Source organism: Rana temporaria, chromosome 7 (genome assembly GCF_905171775.1).
Source record: "Rana temporaria chromosome 7, aRanTem1.1, whole genome shotgun sequence".
Taxonomy (NCBI): Eukaryota; Metazoa; Chordata; class Amphibia; order Anura; family Ranidae; genus Rana; species Rana temporaria.
Window position 1 is genome coordinate 163,298,507 of NC_053495.1, and position 21,998 is coordinate 163,320,504.

Genomic DNA, 21,998 nt, shown 5'->3' on the forward strand with positions numbered 1-21,998 from the left:
CAACACAGCATGACAAATGATCAGCAACTGATATTTACAAATCGTTGTAGAAATCACTGACAGTTGGCAACCCTGCTGCTAACTGGTTTATATAGATCATAATATACAACACATTTAGGATTGTTCAAGTCTACATGCATAGAACACTTTTTTTTTTTGCACCTTTGGTGGTGATTTTCAATACATATGTTTCTATAAACAAAACACAAATGTAATTGTATATTCAGACAATAAAATAATAACGCTGGTGTGTACTAAACTATGGGACATTTTCAGAGCTAAATATTTGCAACTTTGAATTTTGAAGCCCTAGGTATAGTATTTGTATTTTTCATTTTCACATCTGCAGGACTGAACTTCTTGTTCTATTAACATTCAGCATATTAGTGTGAAACCTGCACGTTTAGGGTTAATTTTTGTTTAGTGTACCTAATAATGATGTGATTACTGACCTTTGACTCTCAGAGATGACCATCAATCCCTGGAAAGAATCAGTGTCACTCTCTGCTGCTCCAGTTGCTATGACTATGACCTTGCTCCCTCCATTCTCCACACTTTCCCCTCTGCAAGAGACTACGAGAAGAGTCAACTATTATATTTTCCTTAAAGTGATATTAAAGGTTCAATTTTTTTTTTTAAATACCAAACATATACTTACCTCCACTGTGCAGTTCGATTTGCACAGAGTGGCCCCAATTGTCCTGTTCTGTGGTCCGGGGTCTGTGGTCCCACGGCGGCTCTTTGTCACTAGGCAGAGCGAGGAGATGCTTGTTTACATCAGCATCTCCCCGTTCTTCCTCACCGTGAGACGATTGCTGGTATCCCCGCGGCGATCGAGTCCGCGGGACCTGCGGTCGGGCTCCCGCGCGTCCACAATGCCGCCATCTTAAAGGGGTTGTATATATACATCCTTCTGCCTGTCTGTGCCATACTGCCGACGTATATAGTCGTGCGCTGGTCAGCAAGCAGTTAAGCTATCCAATGAAGAGCCGAGAAGCCGTGGAGAGAGCGACGCGGGATCCCGCTCACGTAAATTTGGAGCTCAGGTAAGTAAAACAGGGGGGATGGGGGGCCGGACACTGCAAGGTGTTTTTTCACCCTAATGCATATGATGCATTAAGGTGAAAAAACACAAGGGTTTACAATCTCTTTAAGCTTTAGGCTACTAAGTTAGATTTTTCCTGGTCAGCAGCCAATATAAGTATCATTCAAAAGCCTTTTAGCACTGGCTGAATAGGGTGCCAAGAAGGGTGCTCTATGCATAATTGAGCAAGAACGTAGTGAGGGCAATGTGTAGGATGTCTAGAGGTGTTTGTATTAACTGGAACTGGAGGAGGACATCCATCTGCCCTGGTATGCCAGTCATGTAAATGTGTGTGGTCACCAAACTACAGAAAGTCCCCAAGATTCATTGGTAGTATAGACACTGTTTTCCCTTCCTTTAGAAGAGCTACGGGGCACCATAATACTTACTTACAGCTTCTTTACAAAGATTTTAATATTTTTTGCTTTAGAAAATACTTAAAAAAAATACATATTGGTGTTGATTTACTAAAACTGGAAAGTGGAAAATAAGTTGGAAGCATTTTCTATGATTTCTATTCAGAACTGCACCAGATTTTGCACTCTCCAGTTTTAATAAATCAACCCCAGTGCTTTTCATTTTTTAGGATGTGTGTATGTGTGAAAATACAATCTGATTAATGTCAATAAAAATATAACTAAACCCTAAGTGGTGCTACATCCAACATTTATTATATTGCAGCTATCCATTTCTTATATGTGATGGTTGCATTCATTTTTACTTTTTAGACTTTCTTTCTTAAATTTTCATCTGGAGAGCTGACAAGTAAGTCTGGCAGGGGTGCTTACGATGACCAGCTTTTATTTAGTTATGTAAAACCTTTATCCCAAAGGGGGAAAAAAACTGCTGTAACTGTTTATAAATTGGCTTCAATTTGTTAGTGCATTTAAATCTGCTAATCTAACACTCTCCTCCCCCAAGACTGACAATGCTGTTGTCCAAAGGTGCCCCCATTGCTCCTTCATCTAGGGTAAAGGCTCTGGGTAAAGGAGGTGTGTTACTGGCCAGACCAGCAGGTGAAAACAGAAGGAAAAAGCCTAAAATATCAGAACTGACGCAGGCACCACATCTAATGATTGGTAAGCTGCAACATAATGCATTTTTCGATTTGGGTTTAACCACTTGACCTCTGGAAGATTTACCCCCTTCCTGCCAAGCCTTTTTTTGCGGTACGGCACTGCGTTAATTTAATTGACAATTGCGCATTCATGCAATGCTGCACCCAAATAATATGTACAGTGCTGTGAAAAAATATTTGTCCCTTCGTGATTTTTTGCATACTTCTTACACTTAAATGATTCAGATCACCAAACAAATTTTAATGTTACACAAAGATAAACTGAGTAAATACAAGATGCAGTTTTTAAACTATTATTTCATTTATTAAGGGAAAAAAGCTGTTCAAACATGTGAAAAAGTAATTGCCGCCTCCTATGCTGAATCATGAATGAACTGTGATTAACCACAATTTTTTGGAAAGCTGAGTTAAATTTCCCTCGCCACACCCAGGCCTGATTACTGCCAGACCTGTTGAATCAAGAAATCACATACATAGAAGCTGATCACAAATAGCCACACATCATTCCACAATCTAAACAAATTCAAGAGCAGATTAGAAACAAACATGTATTGGTCTAGGAAGGGTTTCACAGCCATTTCTAAGGCTTTTGAACTCCAGTGAACCACGGGGAGAGCCATTATCCACAAATGGAGATAACTTGGAACAGTGGTGAACCTTCCCAGGAGTGGCCGGCCTACAAAAATTATTCCAAGAGCATCCGGGAGGTCATAAAAGAACCCAGAACAACATCTAAAGAACTGAAGGCTTCACTTGCCTCAGGTAAGATCAGTGTTCATGATTCAACAATAAGAAAGAGACTGGGCAAAAATGGCATCCATGGGAGAGTTCCAAGGCCAAAGCCACTGCTGACCAAAAAGAACACAAAAGTTCATCTCACATTTACCAAAAAAAATCTTGATTATCCCCAAGACTTTTAGGCAAATATTCTGTGGACTAATGAGACAAAAATTTACCTTTTTGTAAGGTGTGCGTCCCGTTACATCTGGCATGAAACTAATACAGCATTTCATAACAAGAACATCATACCAACAGTCAGACATGGTAGTGGTACCGTGATGGTCTGGGGCTGTAAGGTAGCAAAAACATATTTGTTTCATTAACCTCCCTAGCGGTATTCCCGAGTGTGGGGGGTTAATTTTTATTACCAAAAGCGATAACCCTGAGCCACACTCGGGAATGCATCGCAGTATCCTGATACAGGTTACTTACCATGTCCCCAGGATTCTGTGATGTCCTCCTGCTGTGTCCTCCGCCAGATACTCCGCCCAATGTATTACTGTTCTGAGCTCTGTTCCCTGCAAATGTTGCGGCGTATGGGGGGGCGGAGCGCGGCGGCAAATTTAAAAGCATACAAAACACGTAAGACACATAATACACTGTAATCTGTAGAATACATTAATCTATCAAATCATTTTACCTCCATTTTGTCCCTAGTACTTTGTCCAGTGGCCTGCCTGGACTTTTATATTATATACTGTTCTTTCTGCTGTGAAACTTGAGAACATTCATGGCAACCAAAAAGCGTCCCTCTAAATCAAAAGCGGTTTAGACCAGCTAGAAAACAGCGATATTGAATCAGGCCCTGTACACACGACCGAGTTTCTCGGCAGAATTCAGCCAGAAACTCGATCGGAGCTGGATTCTGCCGAGAAACCCGGTGGTGTGTACACTTTTGGCCGAGGAAGCCGATGAGGATCTCGTCGGGCCAAATAGAGAACATGTTCTCTATTTCCTCGTTAGTCAATGAGGAAACTTGGCTCGCCGAGATCCTCGGCGGCTTCACAAGGATCTCGACGAGCAAAACGATGTGTTTTGCCCGTCGAGTTCCTCGGACGTGTGTACGAGGCCTCAGAATCACTTGCAGAGTTGAGCAATAGTGTTTCAAGGAAAAATTTGTCATCAGACACTGAAAATGACGACAGCGACAATTCCGCAATTGAGCAAATGTTTGTGTTTTTGATTTGATTACATTATTAAATACAATTTATTATTATTATATTATTATTTTTTATAATTATTTATAGTTATTTATTATATTATAATTTATGATTTTGTGTTTCAAACGTTATCATACCCGGGATGTCTACTAGGACAGATTTAAGTGAGTTATTCCTCAGAATTACAGGCCTACAATATAAAACGCCAAATTTTCATGCAAAACATTGTACCGCTTTGACATTAAAAAATCAGACATAATCATACCAACAGGGAGGTTAAAGTGTTACTATATATCAGGGATATGCAATTAGTGGACCTCCAGCTGTTGCAAAATTACAAGTCCCATCATGCCTCTGGCTTTGGGTGTCATGCTTGTGGCTGTCAGTCTTGCTATGCCTCCAGAGAATTGTAGTTCTGCAACAGCTGGAGGTCCGCTAATTGCATATCCCTGCTATATAAGTATATGCAGTAAAGCATGCTTGTTATACTCACTGTGGAATTTAAGGGGTTAATCCTCTGCATTGTGTTAAAAGGCTGTTTGATCATGTCTTCTCTGATCCTCCCTTTCTTCCACAGTCCCCAATCCATCTGCTGATAGTACATAGCCTGGGAGGCACTCTGCACATGCTCAGTTTGGTGTGTATTGCTAGAGAGTTCTTTTTTTTTGGGAGGATGCATGCGATCAGCAAAAGGCCAATCAGCACTGTCCAAAGAGAGGGTCAGGTGTCCTGCAGCCTCATAGGACAGTCAGGGAAGAATAAAAATGCCTCCTACAAGCTTTAACCAGACACTGATATAAGTCACAAGACTGCTATATACTGCTGATGAGAAAAGGTATTTAGCAGTTTAAATTTAATAAAAATAACTGCATTTCCATGTTATGTGTACTGTGGAAGACCAGGTACAGTAAATGCTGGGTCTTGGGTTTGGTAACACTTTAAATGCACCTAAATTTGCAAAGCTGACACTTTACAATTTTGATTCTACTATATAACTTGCAATGAGGACAGCCATTAACTCATTAACAACTTCATTGTCATATGACGTCCGCAGAAAATTGGGCTAGGCAGGAAGGGGGTGAAAATGCCCGGTATTGAAGTGGTTAAATATACATTCTGTGCTTTCTGTTTAGTGACCGTGCTTTATTGCTATTCTTTTCCAGTACAAGCATGTTAGTCTGTTGTTGCCTATTTTGACCTCAGGCTCTATTCAGACTTCTGTAGCGTGAAGCTGGTGGGAAACTTACTACCTTTCTACAAACGGAATAATTTTGTCAGGGTTTAAAGGAAGAGAATGTTACTTTTTATTTTTCGCCTCTTATAGAAAATCACGTCAGGCTGCACAATGAAATGGAAAAGTAATATTTAACTGAATTGCATGAAATGTATTGTGGATTGGTATATATTCTATTTCCCTATTATTATTATTATTATTATTATTATTATTATTATCATCATCACAACATAATAGCACATTTTTTGGGCACATCTTTTTCTTTTGCTAACCAGCCCTCACCCCTCTAGAACAGCGCTCTTACCTACATCCCTTTGGAAAAACGTCTTCTTTGAAGTCACAGTGATATTCTCCACTGGCACCCAGCTTCAGGTGCTCGTGCTTAATTAACGTCTCCTGTGCAGATGTACTTAGACTGGGTGCCCCACATAGATGTGCACTCACCCCGGATGTTGATCACCTATCTCTAGTATGGTCTCTTAAGCGCGTGGGGATACCCCTGTAGAAGCCTTTTGGAATGATGTTTTCATGCAGAGATAAACCTCATATGAATGGATGGAAATGACAAAGGGAGATTGCACATTAAAACATATGTATTCAATACAAAGTTAAACATAATTTCACTCACATTTAAAAGTGCCTTATAGTCCTGACACCCGGTGTGTGTAGCAGGTGATTGGTGTGGGTAATCGGCCATTTCATAAGAAATCGCCGCTCACATCGTTCTGCTCGATTCCCGGGGACATCCTGATTATGGCTCTGTTATAGGCCGAAACGTCCTGTACGTCCAGGACGTGAGCGCGAGAGGAGCCGAGCATTGCCGACTATACACGAGTGTACTGCGCTCGGTATATGCCGGCGCAGTATTCAAACTCGTTGCGGGAAAGCGGGTATCGGCGTATATCGCGCACCCACGATTTTGCCCTGATTTTCAGGGCAAAAAAGTGCGCGGTATACGCCGATAAATACCGTACTAAAAACTGTTCTTTCTTCCTGAAACTGGAGATTGTCCATAGCAACCAAAAAGTGTCCCTTTATGTCAAGTGGTTTTAGACCAGCTAAAAAACAGCGATAATAAATTAGAATCACTTGCAGAATTGAGCGATAGTGATTTGTGGGGAAATTCGTCATCAAAAAATTAAAAGTAATAATTTTTCATTATTATTATTATTATTATTATTATTATTATTATTATTATTATATTATTTGTTATAATTATTTATATTTATTTATTGTATTATAATTTATGATTTTGTTTTTCAAATTTTATTATACCCGGGATGTCTACTAGACTCTTGTTTGGACAGATTTAAGTGAGTTATTTCTAACAATTACAGACCTACAATATAAAATGCCAAATTTCCATGCAAAATAATGGTACCGCTTTCAGCACCTAAAATCTGAATTAATCATACCGCTAGGGAGGTTAAGCTAGTGCATTGTTGGTTCGATTACCTTTTCCTTCGATTTTTCTTCTAAATAATTTTTTTTTCTTATTTTCTTTGTCAGAATTTCTCACTTCCTATTCCTCCTCAGTAAGCTGTTCAGTAAGATATTCTTTCTGACTAACCACCGCTCCGATGATGGTGGCAAGTTTACTGAGGAGAAAGAGTAAGTGAGAAATTCAGACAAGTAAAAAAACATTTAGAAGGGAAATCGAAGAAAAAGGTAAGTGAACCAACAATGCACTAGCTTAACCTGCTTAGCGGTATCCCCGAGCGTGACTCGGGGTGTTTTTTTCATGCTACTATCGATATCCCCGAGTCACGCTCGGGGTAGATGTGCAGAGCGTGCAGCGGCGCGGCTTACCTTTCGCAGCATCCACAGACAAAGTTACTTACCTTGTCCCTGGATCCTGCGATGCATCCCCGCTGTGTGAGCGAGCAGGTCCTCGCTTGATTCACAGTGTCCCCGTGTGCCGCCGATCTCCATTCCCTGCGACGTTACGACGCACGGGGCGGAGAACGGCGCCAAATTCAAAAAAGTAAACAAACACATTACATACAGTATACTGTAATCTTATAGATTACAGTACTGTATGTAAAAAATACACACCCCCCTTGTCCCTAGTGGTCTGCCCAGTGTCCTACATGTTCTTTTATATAATAAAAACTGTTCTTTCTGCCTGCAAACTGTAGATTGTCCATAGCAACCAAAAGTGTCCCTTTATGTCAAAAATGGTTTTAGAGCAGCTAGAAAACAGCGATAATAAATTATAATCACTTGCAGAATTGTGCGATAGCGATTTGTGGGGAAATTCGTCATAAAAAAATAAAAGTAATGACAGCGACAATTCTGCAACTGAGCAAATTTCAGTGATTTTGAGTTGATTACATTATTGAATAATTTTTATTATAATTATATTATTATTTGTTATAATTATTTATAATTATTTATTATATTATAATTTATAATTTAAAAAAAAAAAAAATTCATACCCGGGATGCCTACTAGACTCTTGTGTCAGATTTAAATGAGTTATTCCTAAGAATTACAGGCCTACAGTATAAAACGCCAAATTTCCTTGCAAAATAATTGTACCGCTTTTGGTACGTAATTCCAGACAGAATCATACCGCCAGGGAGGTTAAAGGAACCTATTTAGAAAATAAAAAACAAACCTTTACAACCCCTGTAATTTTTCTATAGGATTAAAGCTACTCCATGACCTTAATGTTCTTCTTCTTAAACCACTCCTGTGTTGCCTTGGCGAATTTGTTTTGGGTCATTGTCGTGCTGGAAGACCCATCCATAACCCATTTTCAGTGTTCTGGCTGAGAGAAGAAGGTTCTCATCCAAGATTTTAAAAAACATCGCCCCGTCCTTTGGCCCCTCAATGCGGCAATGCCAGTCTGTACCTTTAGAAGAGAAACAGCCCCAAAGCATAATGTTTCCACAACGGTGCTTGTTGGAAGGGATAGTGTTCTTATGGTCATAGTCCGCATTTTTCTTCCTTCAAACACAGCGAGTTGAGTTAATGCCAAAGAGTTCCATTTTGGTCTCATCCGACCACAGCACTTTCTCCCAATCCTTCTCTGAATCATTTAGATTTTCCTTGGCAAATTTCAGAGGGGCCTGTACATGTGCCTTCTTGAGTAGGGGGACCTTGCGGGCGCTGCAGGATTTCAATCTATGGCAGCGTATTGTGTTGCCAACGGTTTGTTTGGTGACTGTGATCCCAACTGCCTTGAGATCATTCACAAGCTCCTTCCCTGTAGTTCTGGGCTGATCCCTCACTTTTCTGATGAGCATCCTTACCCCATGGGGTGAAATCTTGCATAGAGCTCCAGACTGAGGGCGATTGATGGTTATTTTGTTACCTTTCAATTGCAAATAATCACTCCAACAGTTCTCTCCTTCTCACCAAGCTTCTTGTTGATGGTCTTGTGGCTCATTCCAGCCTTGTGCAGGTCTACACTCTTGTCTCCTGACATCCTTTGACAACTCTTTGGTCTTACCCATGATGGTGAGGTTTGAATGGATGAAAGAGATTCTGTGGATAGGTGTCTTTTATACACACAATGAATTTTCGTTAGGAGCACCTTCTCAAATTGACAAGACTAATCAGTGTACTACATGAGCACTTACTGTAGCCAGTCTGTGGGAACCAAAATTATTGTTGATTGGTAGGGGATCAAAAACATATTTTACTCACTGAGCTGTAACTAAATTTATAACATTTGTATTGTGTGTTTTTTCTGGATTTTTGGTTGATAGTCTGTCTCTATCATTTAAAATACACATATGATAAAAATTATAGATAAATGGGGGGAACTAATGCGCAAACCAACCTAACCAGGGCACAGAGAACTAAACCAATAAATTAAAAACAAATATCAAATAATGAATCTGCTAAGCAGCAGCCATGACTAATAGTGCTCACACACTGATAAGGATTACGAATAGGGGGGTGTAGTGGCGCTTGTGATAGTACAATGAGGAATTCTATATAATCATAATAGCAATTCCTGTTAATAAAAAGAAAGTGTTCCAAAAATAATAATCCAAACAAATATACACCAATTTTTATTGGGCAAATACAACAATTCCTGTGTATCTAAATATGTTATGGATTGGGTCTTTTTCACCCATGCATGATATTGAATATTTCATTATCAAGGAATTAACTTACAAGACTGTTTCACTGGACTTTATTTACTATAGGATTTTATTTATTTCACATATTATTGCACATTGCACTTTCAGTGGATTTAGCACTTTATGTATTTTATTGCTTATTCACATTTAATATTATTCATGGTTAATGAAGAAATGTTGCTGTAATGGCCATATCCTTCATAACTATTTATAGTTACTGTTTATTTTCACCTCATCAGCACTGTGCTCTTGGTGGCACGTTTGTTTACCTCAATAGGTAATTTTTATTATTATTTCACTCCCATCACCCTCCACATTATTTGATTGATATTGGGCGGTTTTTATTACATTTGGAGTGGAACGTATTTAGATACACAGGAATTGTTGTATTTGCCTAATAGAAATTGGTGTATATTTGTTTGCATTATTATTTTTGGACACTTTCTTTTTATTAACAGGAATTGCTATTATGATTATATAGAATTCCTCATTGTACTATCAGCAAGCGCCACTACACCCCCCTATTCTTAATAAAAATTATAGACCCTTAATTTCTTTGTAAGTGGGCAAACTTACAAAATCTGCTAGAGATCAAATCATTATTTTTTCCACTGTAGGTGCGAATAAAGCCTTTCATTATTTAAAGCAGAGCTGCACAAGTAATACCACTGAGGTTACACACATATCAGTGTCCCTACACTTGGTCATGTGATCTGTGAGATCTCTTTGAGTTCAGGCAATCTGGACCAGAACCCCCAAACCCATAGTAGACTTTTGAGCAAATACGGTTTTAATTCATCCACCAATCAGAATTATCACTGAAAATTATGACCACTATATGCAATACTAATTATGTGCTTTCTTCTATATTACAGGCTGCACTTATGTCCAGGAGAGTGAGCACAGTGTCTGAGACATCCACAGTCTCTGTTGAAGATGATAACGGGGAGGAAAGATTTAATGATGAAGCTCCCGTACAGAAATCAGAAGAGAAAAAGGTGATATCTCTATATATAGATGTATTTCTTCTTCTGGTATATTTCATGTCTCCATATAAATGTATAAATTATTGTTCCATCGGCGACGGCCTCTATTCACTCCCTTTAGCTACTTGGGCTTTGGGCTAAATTAACATTGATTCTGTTCTCCCAGGAGTTTGTCTTTGTTCTGTACATAGCATAGGGCTTGTGATTAAATTTTAAATAGCCTTGTGTACATTACAATGCAAGCAAGCATCAACACCGGGAGGGGAGATACAAGCTGGATAAATCTTTAAATTCATCTGTAATGTTTTATGTTAAATGGAATTGGTGCTTTTATTCTAAACATGTTCATAGGGAATCATTAATCTCAGACTTTTAACCGAGAATCATGAAGTCCCAGCTACAGATGTATTGCTTTATTCACGAATCGCTTTTGATTGCCAACAGACATCAGTGTATATACCCACATTTTATCTGTTTTTATTAGCCAGTCCAAAGTAATGCAGATTTTCGTAGACACACTTTATACTTTGAATTTGAAAATTATGCAGGGGAAGAAAAGGGAAAGAATGTCCCCATAAAATACTATGGTACATCACTAAACCATCACAAATGGTAATGATGCTGGTTGATTTGCACTGACAGAAAACCCTATCAGGATAAATATAGCAAAACATTATTCTGTCCCCAAATCCGGATGAACCAATATACCCAATATAATAAAAACATTTTTTTAGCATTTTTTATTATAATGATATGGGATGCATTGACATACAGCATAAGAACACTCTTATTTTACAGAATCAGTCAAGTAGTTTAAAACAACATCAGAGTGTGGTAGAATAAGCAAAAAACAATAATTTAATCAGCTAATTGAGGAACACTTTGCCACCTGTGTAGATTGTAGTTGCCATCTTAGTATCAATGTAAACTGTACCTACACCTGTTAAGGGGAAGTTTCCCTCTTTGTAATACATACATCCAGGAATAAAAAGTACAAGTTTACTCAAGAATAATAATAATCACAATACATAGATACAGAGATACACAGTGCCGCGGACCACTCCTCGACAAGGGGGGGGGGGGGCACGATACAAATACATCTACAGCATCATTGTCTATGCATGGCATAGTCCCAAATCACTAGTCCTCCCTTCCTAATTACTTCAACATGACATATGGTCATCCTGACATCTAGGTTATGAGCAAATGTTTTTGGTCCAACTCGTGATTACAAGAACATGGCTAATCTTGCCAGGGTCTTTTGTAGTTTCTCAGAAAATGGGGAAATGTACAGCCAATTTGTCCAGATCACTTGGCAATCTACTACATCCCCCTTGACACAGAGATTTTCCCAATACCCAAGGAACAGAAGCTTAACTTTAAAGGTGGGGAAGGGTAATCGCTAATATGGATGATGGGAAAAGAGGAGTTAGAAAGAGGTGAAAGAGAGAAGATGCGAGAAGGGAAAAAAGGGGTCAGGAGCAAAAGTATAGGGGCATTAAGAAACAAGATTTGAGGGGGTGGGGGGAGTGAAGGAAGGGGGAAGGCTAAAAATAAATTCCAGGTATGGCAATTTTTACATAATTATGAGCTACTTGCTTTGGGGTCCTTCTCAAATGTGAGTCACCATTTTATATTTATTTAATAAATATTCTCATTTTGAAACAAAATCACACTATGTGGCCCAGTTTCTCTCCTTTTACTACATGATACATTGGGAGGATTTATATATGAAGTACCGTTGCCTTATCCATGGTGTATACTCATTGATGTCAATACTGTGACGCGGCACATTGAACACTTATACGTATCCACATGACCACTACATGTGATGATACATTTGAATCTTCTCTTTTTGAATACTGTGATATACCTCTACCTGGTTCCATTGGAAGCTGTGTTGCTTACTTCTCCCTGGGTGTGATACACCAACAAGCACGTTCGACTCATCAGGCGTAAGCCTCGCTGGGTCCAACTCGTTTGGTAAGCCTTTGATCTTTACGGTGGTGGATTTCCTACAGACAACTAATTATACAGTCACTTTCATCTCAGTGGAATATTTGGACTCTATATTCACTTGTTCACCAACACACTTGGTTTATTGTCACTTTTGATGTTTATTATAGATTCACATTTACAGTGCCGATCCTGACCTCCCTGGGGCCCTAAGCAAAATGACATGTCACATTAAAGTTGAGAAGGGGGGGGGGGGGGCGCTGCCGACAGTGACATGTCACATTAAAGATTAAAGTTGAGAAGCGGGGGGAGGGGGTGTTCTGCTGTCGGAAATGACATCTTACATTAAAGTGAGAAGCGGGGGGTGCTGAATTCTTACCTCTTCTCCCATGCAGCCAGTGAGTTGAGAAGCGGGGTGAGGGGCCAAAAGTGACTTCTCACCAGGCGTGGCCTCTAGTAATTTGGGGGGGCCCTCCGCAGCTTTGCGGGGCCCTGAGCGGCTTGCATAGTGAGCCTATAGGGTGGATCGGCCCTGCACATTTATCACTTTGTGTATTCATTTACCCTGATTACTTGGACTTTTGTTTTTGTGCATCAATTGTCTCGGTTTTTGTGGTTTCAATATCAGTTTGATCACCATTTATTATTTACTGTGTGTACATCTTATCTAGCATATTGGTGCAACCTAATTGTTTAGTTTACACGGACAGTACATTTATATTTATTCATTCACTTATTTATATCTTTTGAGCACATCAGAAGTATTATTTTGAGCGCCGCACTTTATCACTTTTATTTCCGCAGTTTTAATAATACCCTTAAAAATTTGTCTTTATTGTAAGCTGATAAATGGACACAAATTAGGAATAATGCATCATTTACACAGGAAAGTTCTTAGTAGTTCATTTTTTTTACACATTGTACTGTTTTCTAGCACTGAGAGAGAGAATTCTAGTGACTATCATGATTGGCTATCATGGTGATCACATAATTGGTAACTTTGATAATTGAGACCTGCAGCTGTCAGTAAAACAACAATGAAATTGCACACAGGACATGCTGGTAGTTCACCGGTGCGGCCTAAAATAATGTTGTTACAGCATGGTTGGCTGTGCCTCAGAACACTTTTTCTCAGACTGAAGAAGCCTAGAGTAAAGCCCCATACACACTATCAGTTTTCCTGCAGGTTTTTCTCTTCAGGTTTACCAAAACCATCTAATATAAGGTCAAATCTAAAGAGTTTCAATTCGTATGCAATCAGGCAGGCCCTTGCATTACATGGTTTTGGTAAACCTGAAGAGAAAAACCTGCAGGAAAACTGATAGTGTGTATGGGGCTTAAGGCTCCATTCACACTTGTGTGACTTTTCATGCGACCTTGGACACCAACATCACATGACAAGTCGCACCCCATGTTTTTCAATGACAACCGACGGTTCCTGAACTACTTTGGTTTACTTTTATGTGACTTAAGTGCCGTAGACTGCAATGTAAACACCCAAAAGTCACATGAAAGTCGCACCTGATTGTTATACATGTAACAATTTTGCAATAGTTGTCCGTTATCACTGGTGAAATCCAAAGTTGCATCCAAGTTGCACCAAAGTTGCACTTCAAAGTCGCATGATTTTGGATTCGCACAAGTGTGAGTGGAGCCTTAGTCTGGGTTCACACATATGTGAATTGGATGTGGGTTTCACCGCATCCAATTTGCATGACAGGTAAGTGTGACTGTCTCTCAGTGGAGCCGGTTCACACATGTCCAGGGTGGCCACGGTCCTAATTGTAAAAGGGTCCGGTGCGTGCCTAAGTCAGGTTTAGGTGTGAATCCAGACAAAAATTAGGACCTGAATTGCACCTGAACCGGGGAACCAACACGCAGCGGACCCCAGGCATTAACCCGCGGCCACACGTGAACCCAGCTTAAGGACCCTTATTCTTTCAGTTTTCCTTCCCTACAAATTATTGAATCCAGGACATAAGTGGTGACCGTATTTGAAGTAATACCTTGTATAGGAAAATAATTTTTCGGTCTATGATCTAGCATCTGAATCTCCAAACTACGGCCCTCCAGCTGTTGCGGAACTACACGTCCCATGAGGCATTGTAAAAGTCTGAAATTAAAAGACATGACTAGGCATGATGGGAATTGTAGTTCCTGAACAACTGGAGACCCCTGATTCTAGCATGATCTACAGATCTTTCCCCATCTCACTTTCCTAATTATCTGAACTTTCTGGATAGTTTTATAAAATGTATTCAACTGAATTAGGTCAAGTGAAACAAGTTTTCTTCACTAATTTGGTTGACTTTCATGTGACTTGAGTCCCATAGACTGCAATGTAAACACTCAAAAGTCGCATTAAAGTCACATCTGATTGTTATACAGGCAACAGTTGTGCAACAGTTGTCCGTTATCATTGGTCAATACCAAAGTCATATCCTTTTAAAGTTGCGTAACTTTGGATTCATACAAGTGTGAATGAAGCCTTAGAATGCATAATCTTTCAATTTTCATTTCCTATATATTTTCAATTCCAGGGCATAATTTCTGTGAAGTGGTGACTACATTTGAAATAATACTGTACCTTGTATAAAAGCAAAATTCATTTTTAGGTCTGTAATCTAGCATGATCCACAGATCTTTCTCCATCTCACTTTCTTAATTGATAAAATCCTGAGGAGGAACTAGCTAAACTTTCTGGGTAATTTAATAAAATATATTGAAGTGAATTGAAGTCAAGTGAACATGTATTTACTTCAGTCATCAGACCTTAAGCAGTGGAATATAAAAGGGATTTTTCTTCACAGGATTGGATTGATCAGGCCTAGGTTCACTTAACTTCACTTTATAAACCTTTGTTTCATTTGAAGCATCCAATAAATATATTCATCGTAATTACCTCCTATGAATTATGACTCAAATTCTGGATAACCCGACAGTTGGTGAGAACTTTTGGTAATTCACATCAAGGGACACGAATTAGATTTCTGACATTAACAAAATTTGTAATGTTTTATATGTCACTCTTAATATTATCTTAATAAAGGTTAAGTTTCATCTTTATTAATCCTATTTGAACTGGCATTTGAAGAGGTTTCCAGGGATTAAGGACAATGTCAAATAAGTACTTCAGCGCAGCGAATGAAATGCACGTGACAGAAAACTCATCTTGAGTGAAGGATTCTCAGGTTACCATGATTTTTTAATTCCTTAGTCTGTGGAAGAACATTGTCCATACAGACCTATTTAAAAGAACACTTCAACAAGAACTGTGTTTTTGCGTTTCTGTCGAGTAGAACTATCTTTGATCTCAAGCCAGTCCTCTACTGTTGCCTGGGATCCCAATAAGGATGTTGGAATCATAATTGAGTGTTTAGCAGGCTGTTCTCGCAAACAGTGCTGATTTTTTGTAATTATATGGAGATTATTTCATATAATGATATTATTCAGGATATAAACCTCTTATTTTACATGTGTTTATTTATATTTTGCTCTGCCATGGGTACTTAGGAAGTCATGGTAACAGGTTTAAAGGTAACTATTATTGGTGTAGTTATAGTTTCTCCCAGCAGTTGCCACATTTGTTGGACAGCTTGGGCAGTAAGTAAATACAGAGTAAAATATTAAATGAATCTTATATGTATTAACCACGTCCAGTTTTCAGAATACAATGCTTTTTGTGGAAGTTGGCTTTTAATATATTAAAATTTTAGATAGCAGTAAAGGCTACTAATAGTCTAAAACAGTGGTCTCTAAACTGCAGCCCTGGAGGCAGATTGCTTGCCTTTATCCAGCCCTTGAGGCATTTTTCCTGCCACTGACACCAACAATGAGGCACAATTCCTGTCACTGACACCAACAATGGGACATTATTCCTTCCACTAACAACGTAAATGGGGCACTATTCCTCCCAACAACCCCTAATTCCAAAGATCGGGCATTTTTTACTTCCACTGGGCACAGTCTTTCCCCCCTAAAGTCTGAAGGACAGCAAACTGGCCCTTTAGAAAGTTTGGAAACCCCTGATCTAATCCTCGCTTCATTTCATTGAAACAAAGAGATCTGTTTTTGATGGAACTGCTGTTTAGCACTTACATCCAAAAAATTAGTTGTGAATTAAAGGTAGTAGCCCATAGCAGCTAATGAAACTAATCAATTTAGAGCAAACAAAGGAATAGGAGTCGGTTCACACAGCAGCGGCGCGACTTTGTGGGCGACTCTGCAAGTCGTCCTGAGGACGACTTCAGAGGCGATTTGCAAAACGTCTTCTTTATAGAAGTCAATTCAGGTCGCCCCGAGCCGCCCCCGAAGTCGTACAAGAACCTTTTTCTAAGTCGGAGCGACTTGCGTCGCTCCTATTAGAACGGTTCCATTGCATTGAATGGGACGCGACACGTCAGGCGGCTGAGCCGCCTGTCGTGTCGCCCCAGTGTGAACCGTGTCTTAAGGTAGAATGTTGTTAGTTTGTGGTGAGTTACATCACTTCCCCAAGAATACTTTCTGGTATTTGATTAGCTACTGTATATCTAGTTATCAGGACAGTGTATAACATTACTGCCTCTGTTGTGTTCTAAAGGAATTCAATTAAGTTAATTTACAGTAAAAGGAATGTTTAATCTATTCTATCACACAGGGCTCTACATTTGGATGGTTTAGCTGGTTTCGTTCCAAGCCAACCAAAGAAATTCCAATCCCGCCAAGCAATCCACAAACTTCTAAATCTTTATCTCAGGTAAAATACATAATACTGCACTTATACAGTACAGTATATCAACTGCGAATCACAACAAATATATACATGTGTTTTTTACCCCCCCCCCATCCCCAATAATATTAGGTGGTGGCATAATGTTTCTGTGTGTTTTTTGGTGCTCCATTATAGTTGAAGGGGGAGATTTACTAAAACTGGAACAATCAGAATCAGAGGCAGCTGTGCATGATATCCAATCAGCTTCTGACTTCAGCTTGTTCAATTGAGCATTGACAATAAAACCTGGAAGCTGATTGGATTCTAAGCAGAACTGCACCAGATTTTGCACAAGCCAGTTTTAGTAAATCTCCCCCAAAGTGTATGTATAGCCAACAACTTTCTTTGCCAGGTTTATATTGTTATCCGGGGCTTTGTTAGAGAGATTTACTCTTGCTTACTGACAACTTTTTATCAGACAGAAAGTGAAGGAAAACCTGTAATAGGAACACACACACAAATAAAATTTCCAACAGGCGTTCTAGCCTTCTCCTACATTACTACATTACTCTGTGTTGCTGTTAGACTTCCCCTAAATTCCTATATGGTAAACAACAAGCATACAGAAGTCGCATGCCACTTCTACAAACCATGCAGAAGTAGAATGACAGCATTACCACAGGGGAGGACTGGCCTTAAGGGCAGGGCAATATTTGCCTACTGGGTCAGTAATAGCAAGATATTTTGGTTTCGTAGCCTTAAGTAGTAATGCTTATGTAGCGCCCTGCTCCTGTTGAGTAGGCACTATTTGTAAATTTAGTTATCTGAGCTGTAGTTTAGTTTCGAATTTTATGGCAAATTATGGGTTTCTATTCCAGTTCGGCTGCGTTGCACATCTTCCACCTGACTGTGCGTGTCGCTGTCACCAGAAGTCAGGGTTGGAAATGCAATGGGCTGGGTGTAATGGGTACTTCTTGCCCAGAAGCAGCCCAGTGGAGCGGTCCCCGCTGCTGTCAATTCTGGGGAGGGGTACTTAAGGGACGGACGCCTTTCTGGTGGGGTCTTCCGATCCTCACCCGATGGCCCTCCTGGCCTCAGGGATGTGTTAGCAGCCTTTTGGTCTTGGGATCTGCTGGCCCGAGGCTCCGCTACTGAGGGTAGGCCCAGGAGTTTCTGGGGCCTACTGGTCCAGTGATGGTCCTGTGCTGTCTTCTCTGCAGGAAGAAGCCGAACAATTAAGGATTCAAATAGAGGACACACCCTGGCTAATCTACCTCACAGTGCGCCCGGTTTGGCTGAAAGATCTTGGCAATGTGAGCTGTGTAATTTCTTTGGAACTTTGCAAAGTGCGTGTGTGGTTATATATGATCCTGTGGCAGAGGATCGTGTAACGACTCGACGGCATTCTTTAAGTCTGTGGCAGAGAATTTTGAAAGAGCTTCCCACCGGCTGCTAGGTCAGTGAAAGAGGCCTATCCGGTGGTTGCTGAATCCAGTGTGGAAACAGTTTGTCCTCTGGATCCAAGATCATACCTGTGATCCGCAAAGCAAGGTACCTGAATTTTCCCTAACCCCCTATCCCTCTAAAGGAACTTGTTTAATAAAAACCCTTGAAGAAAAAGAAACAAAGTGTTGGTGTGGGACATTTGTAACTCTTCAAGAAGGACCCCTAGGACAAGCATGGTGAACAGTAAGGTAACGGCAGGCCCAAATCTAAACCAGCAGCTTCTTCGGGGGTAGTGCTACACTTTACCTATCAGAAATCAATTAGAACGGGACCCACAGTCAGTTCTATGTGCTGGGCATTATTGAGTCACTGTACCTGCCTCTCATTCATACCTGTGATGACAGCTTCTGGCAGATAAAAATTCTTTCATGGATGACTTCCTTTACAGCTCTGAGATATCAAACAGTGAACTGGAAAGAATACCAATGTATAAAGATGCAAAAAGGTGTTTCACAACAAACCGTTACTTTTAGGAACACTCATCTTTTTCCATGCCCGCCAATCTATGAGGTACCATAGATTGGCGGACATGGGAACTTACAGGTATTGGCTCTGCAAAGAACTAGGAAGAAAGAAAAAATCCTGGATGCCGCACACCTTTGAAGGCATCATTATTGATATCTTATGTAGCAGATGAAATCCGATACAGTCACTTCATGTTACAGAAAACAGGAAAAGCTGCTGACGCGTTTCACACCATATGAAGGTGCTTAATAATAGCTAAAGTAATCTAGGTCTGACCATGTATATATGTAGGGAAGAGATGAAACTTAACAACCAATCAAAAATGGAGATGTATCAGGAACACCCATCCTACTTAATCAGACCTTGGAAATAGAAAATATAAAACACCAGAAGGAAGAAGCAAGGACAATTATCTAACTAAATGAATGTATATATAATACATGAAACAAACTCATGCAATAAATGAGAAATTTTCGTGTCATTGTCCCGCTGGTCTTCCTCTTTGGTAGCTTGCTATTACTACTAAGCATACAGATGTAGCATGCCACCACTATCAACCATACCGAGGTAGCATGCCACCATTACCAACCACAGAGAAGTAGACTGCCATCACTGCCAACTACATAGAGTTAGAAGGACTAAGGCTCCAATGTAGTAGTAGGAATCCGGCAAGGAGACCTTGATACAATCCCTGTGAAATGTGAGCTTGTCTGTCTCCTGGGCATTGCTGCAGGGGGTGGCTGAGCAAACTTTCAGTTCGAATAGGTCAGTCAAAGTCTGGGCTCCCCTCTATGCCCACAACAAGGATAACACACTTGACTGAGGTAAACCCTCATACACAACAGTTGGGTTGATTATTATCATCTTGTTGGAGACGGTGGGAAAACCCCTCCTTGAAATTAAAACATTCATCAACAGCCCTGCTACAAACTTTGGATTGCAAGCGCAACTTTTTTCTTATATTCATGTTTTTTAAGATGATGTTTTGCAAAATCTATTGCATGCTCCACTTTTTGTTACAGTCTAAGTGAAATATCAGCTCTACTTCTACATTGAAATAAGCAGTATCATGTTCAGAGTATGTACGCTTCATTATCCCATGTCAGTATCTTTCATGTGTTTACTTTTACCACTTTTCATAATAGCTTCATCTAGCAGTCAATATGGGCTTGCTCTTCTTACTTACAGTTAAAAGTAATGTATTGCACTACAAGTGTCCGGAGATTAATGATTCAACCCAGCCCATTTATCTGTGTGGCGCCAGTTGTCACCGTGTGAGGGAAAAGGCAGTGCTGATCGATATGACACTGATGGTCCCCATATTTTAAGATTAATTCATGTTTATTTTTTCAGTGATTGCATTATACCTGATACCTAATTATACCTGATACCATTATACCTGATCCCTGCATTTTCATTGATTCATTAGCATCTTATTAAAATGGTTTGCCTTTACTTCCCTTTAAATAGTATTATACAGTATATTTAACTGCATCAATTGGATCTTCCTCTGGAGTCATCTATGTGGTCTACATCTCTACATTTTTCCTCCTCACTTTTTATTCAGGCTGAATATCCACCAAGACCACGCGACAAAAGTCTTCCGCCACCTGCAGCTTCTGTCTTCTTGCCTCCAGACGGCACAATGAATTTATCCTCCAGAGGTACTGCTTCTTGTTATGTAGTATGTAACTTATAATTGTGTCAAGGTCAGCCCCTTCCAAAATACATACTGTATTTGCTGGCGTAGAAGACTACCTTTTACACTTAAAAAAAAATGGCCAAAAAGCAGGGGTCGTCTTATACGCCGGGTCAGCTGTTTGGATGCCTGCTGGATGTGCGGTAATACTGTATGTAGCTTCGGTTACATACAATATATACCGCTTAGCCAATCCCGGTGAGCGATGTATTCAAATGAATACAGAGCCTGCTTGGATTGGAGTAACAACCTCTGCCAATCCGAGCAGGCTACATACAGTAGCCTGCTCGGATTGGCTTAGAGAGTCAGAGAGGTGTGGGCTGATGATGTTACGGCCTCTGCCAATCCAAGCAGGCTTTGTATTCATGAATAGAATACATTGCTCGCCGTGATTGGCTCCAGCTCAAGCAAGAAGGAAGAAGAATATGGCTCCAGCTCCAGCAAGAAGGAAGGAAGAATATGCTCCAGAAGGAAGAAATATGAAGCGTCCGAAGCCTCGGAAGGGGGGTCGTCTTATACGATTAGTACAGGCAAAAAATCTTGAAAAAAAATATTAAAATTAGGGGTCGTCTTATACGCCCGGGTCGCCATATACACCGGCAAATACGGGTATTTCATATTTGGTTTGGACACTGGCTTACATTCTTATATTTCTCAGATACCACAGCAATGATATTTTCTCACATTATTTTTTCTGTTCATCATTGGCCAATAGAAATTGTGACTGTGTTGCTGACCTATTATGCATTTTCCCATAATTTGTCTTTGTATTGGGCAGAGAGTACTTGGTCATCAGTACTTGGTGTTTTGTTGGGATGTCTTGCAGGGTTTTCAGAAGTTTAGAAGCCATGGATTTATCTGTCAAACCACAAAAAAACCCATATGGCCAATGGACTCTTTACCGCCTATGTGATCTTGTTGGATATCCTTATTAAAGGTATTAAACATTCCCCTCTGGGTGATCTATGTACATTGCACATGTTTTGACTTTCTTGCAAATTCCCACCTTATGTTATTCTGAATAAATAGCTATTTTATTTGTCAGGGTCAATGTGCAAATTAAATCTGTATGCTGGTGGGTTTTATAATTACACAGCTGCTGCACCTGCAGGGCTCTAATGAGGAAAGTGGCAGGGTGTGCAACCCTTTAGATGTAATTTCCCGTTGGAAGTATCTCACCAATATTTTATTTTTTTGTTATAGGGGTGACTTGTATCTTTGTGCAGACTTCTGGGAAAATCAGTAAGCTAATCACACAAGCAT

General features: G+C 39.9%; 1 protein-coding gene across 1 annotated transcript in view; it reads left to right on the forward strand.

Annotated features, from left to right (window-relative positions):
- Positions 1–21,998, forward strand: part of SEC16B (SEC16 homolog B, endoplasmic reticulum export factor) — a 269,950-nt gene that overhangs the window by 211,523 nt on the left and 36,429 nt on the right. The window contains exons 22-24 of the mRNA XM_040360362.1: positions 10,309–10,431; positions 17,012–17,110; positions 20,604–20,700. Of these exons, the coding sequence (XP_040216296.1) occupies positions 10,309–10,431; positions 17,012–17,110; positions 20,604–20,700 (319 nt within the window). The remainder of the gene's footprint in view (positions 1–10,308; positions 10,432–17,011; positions 17,111–20,603; positions 20,701–21,998) is intronic.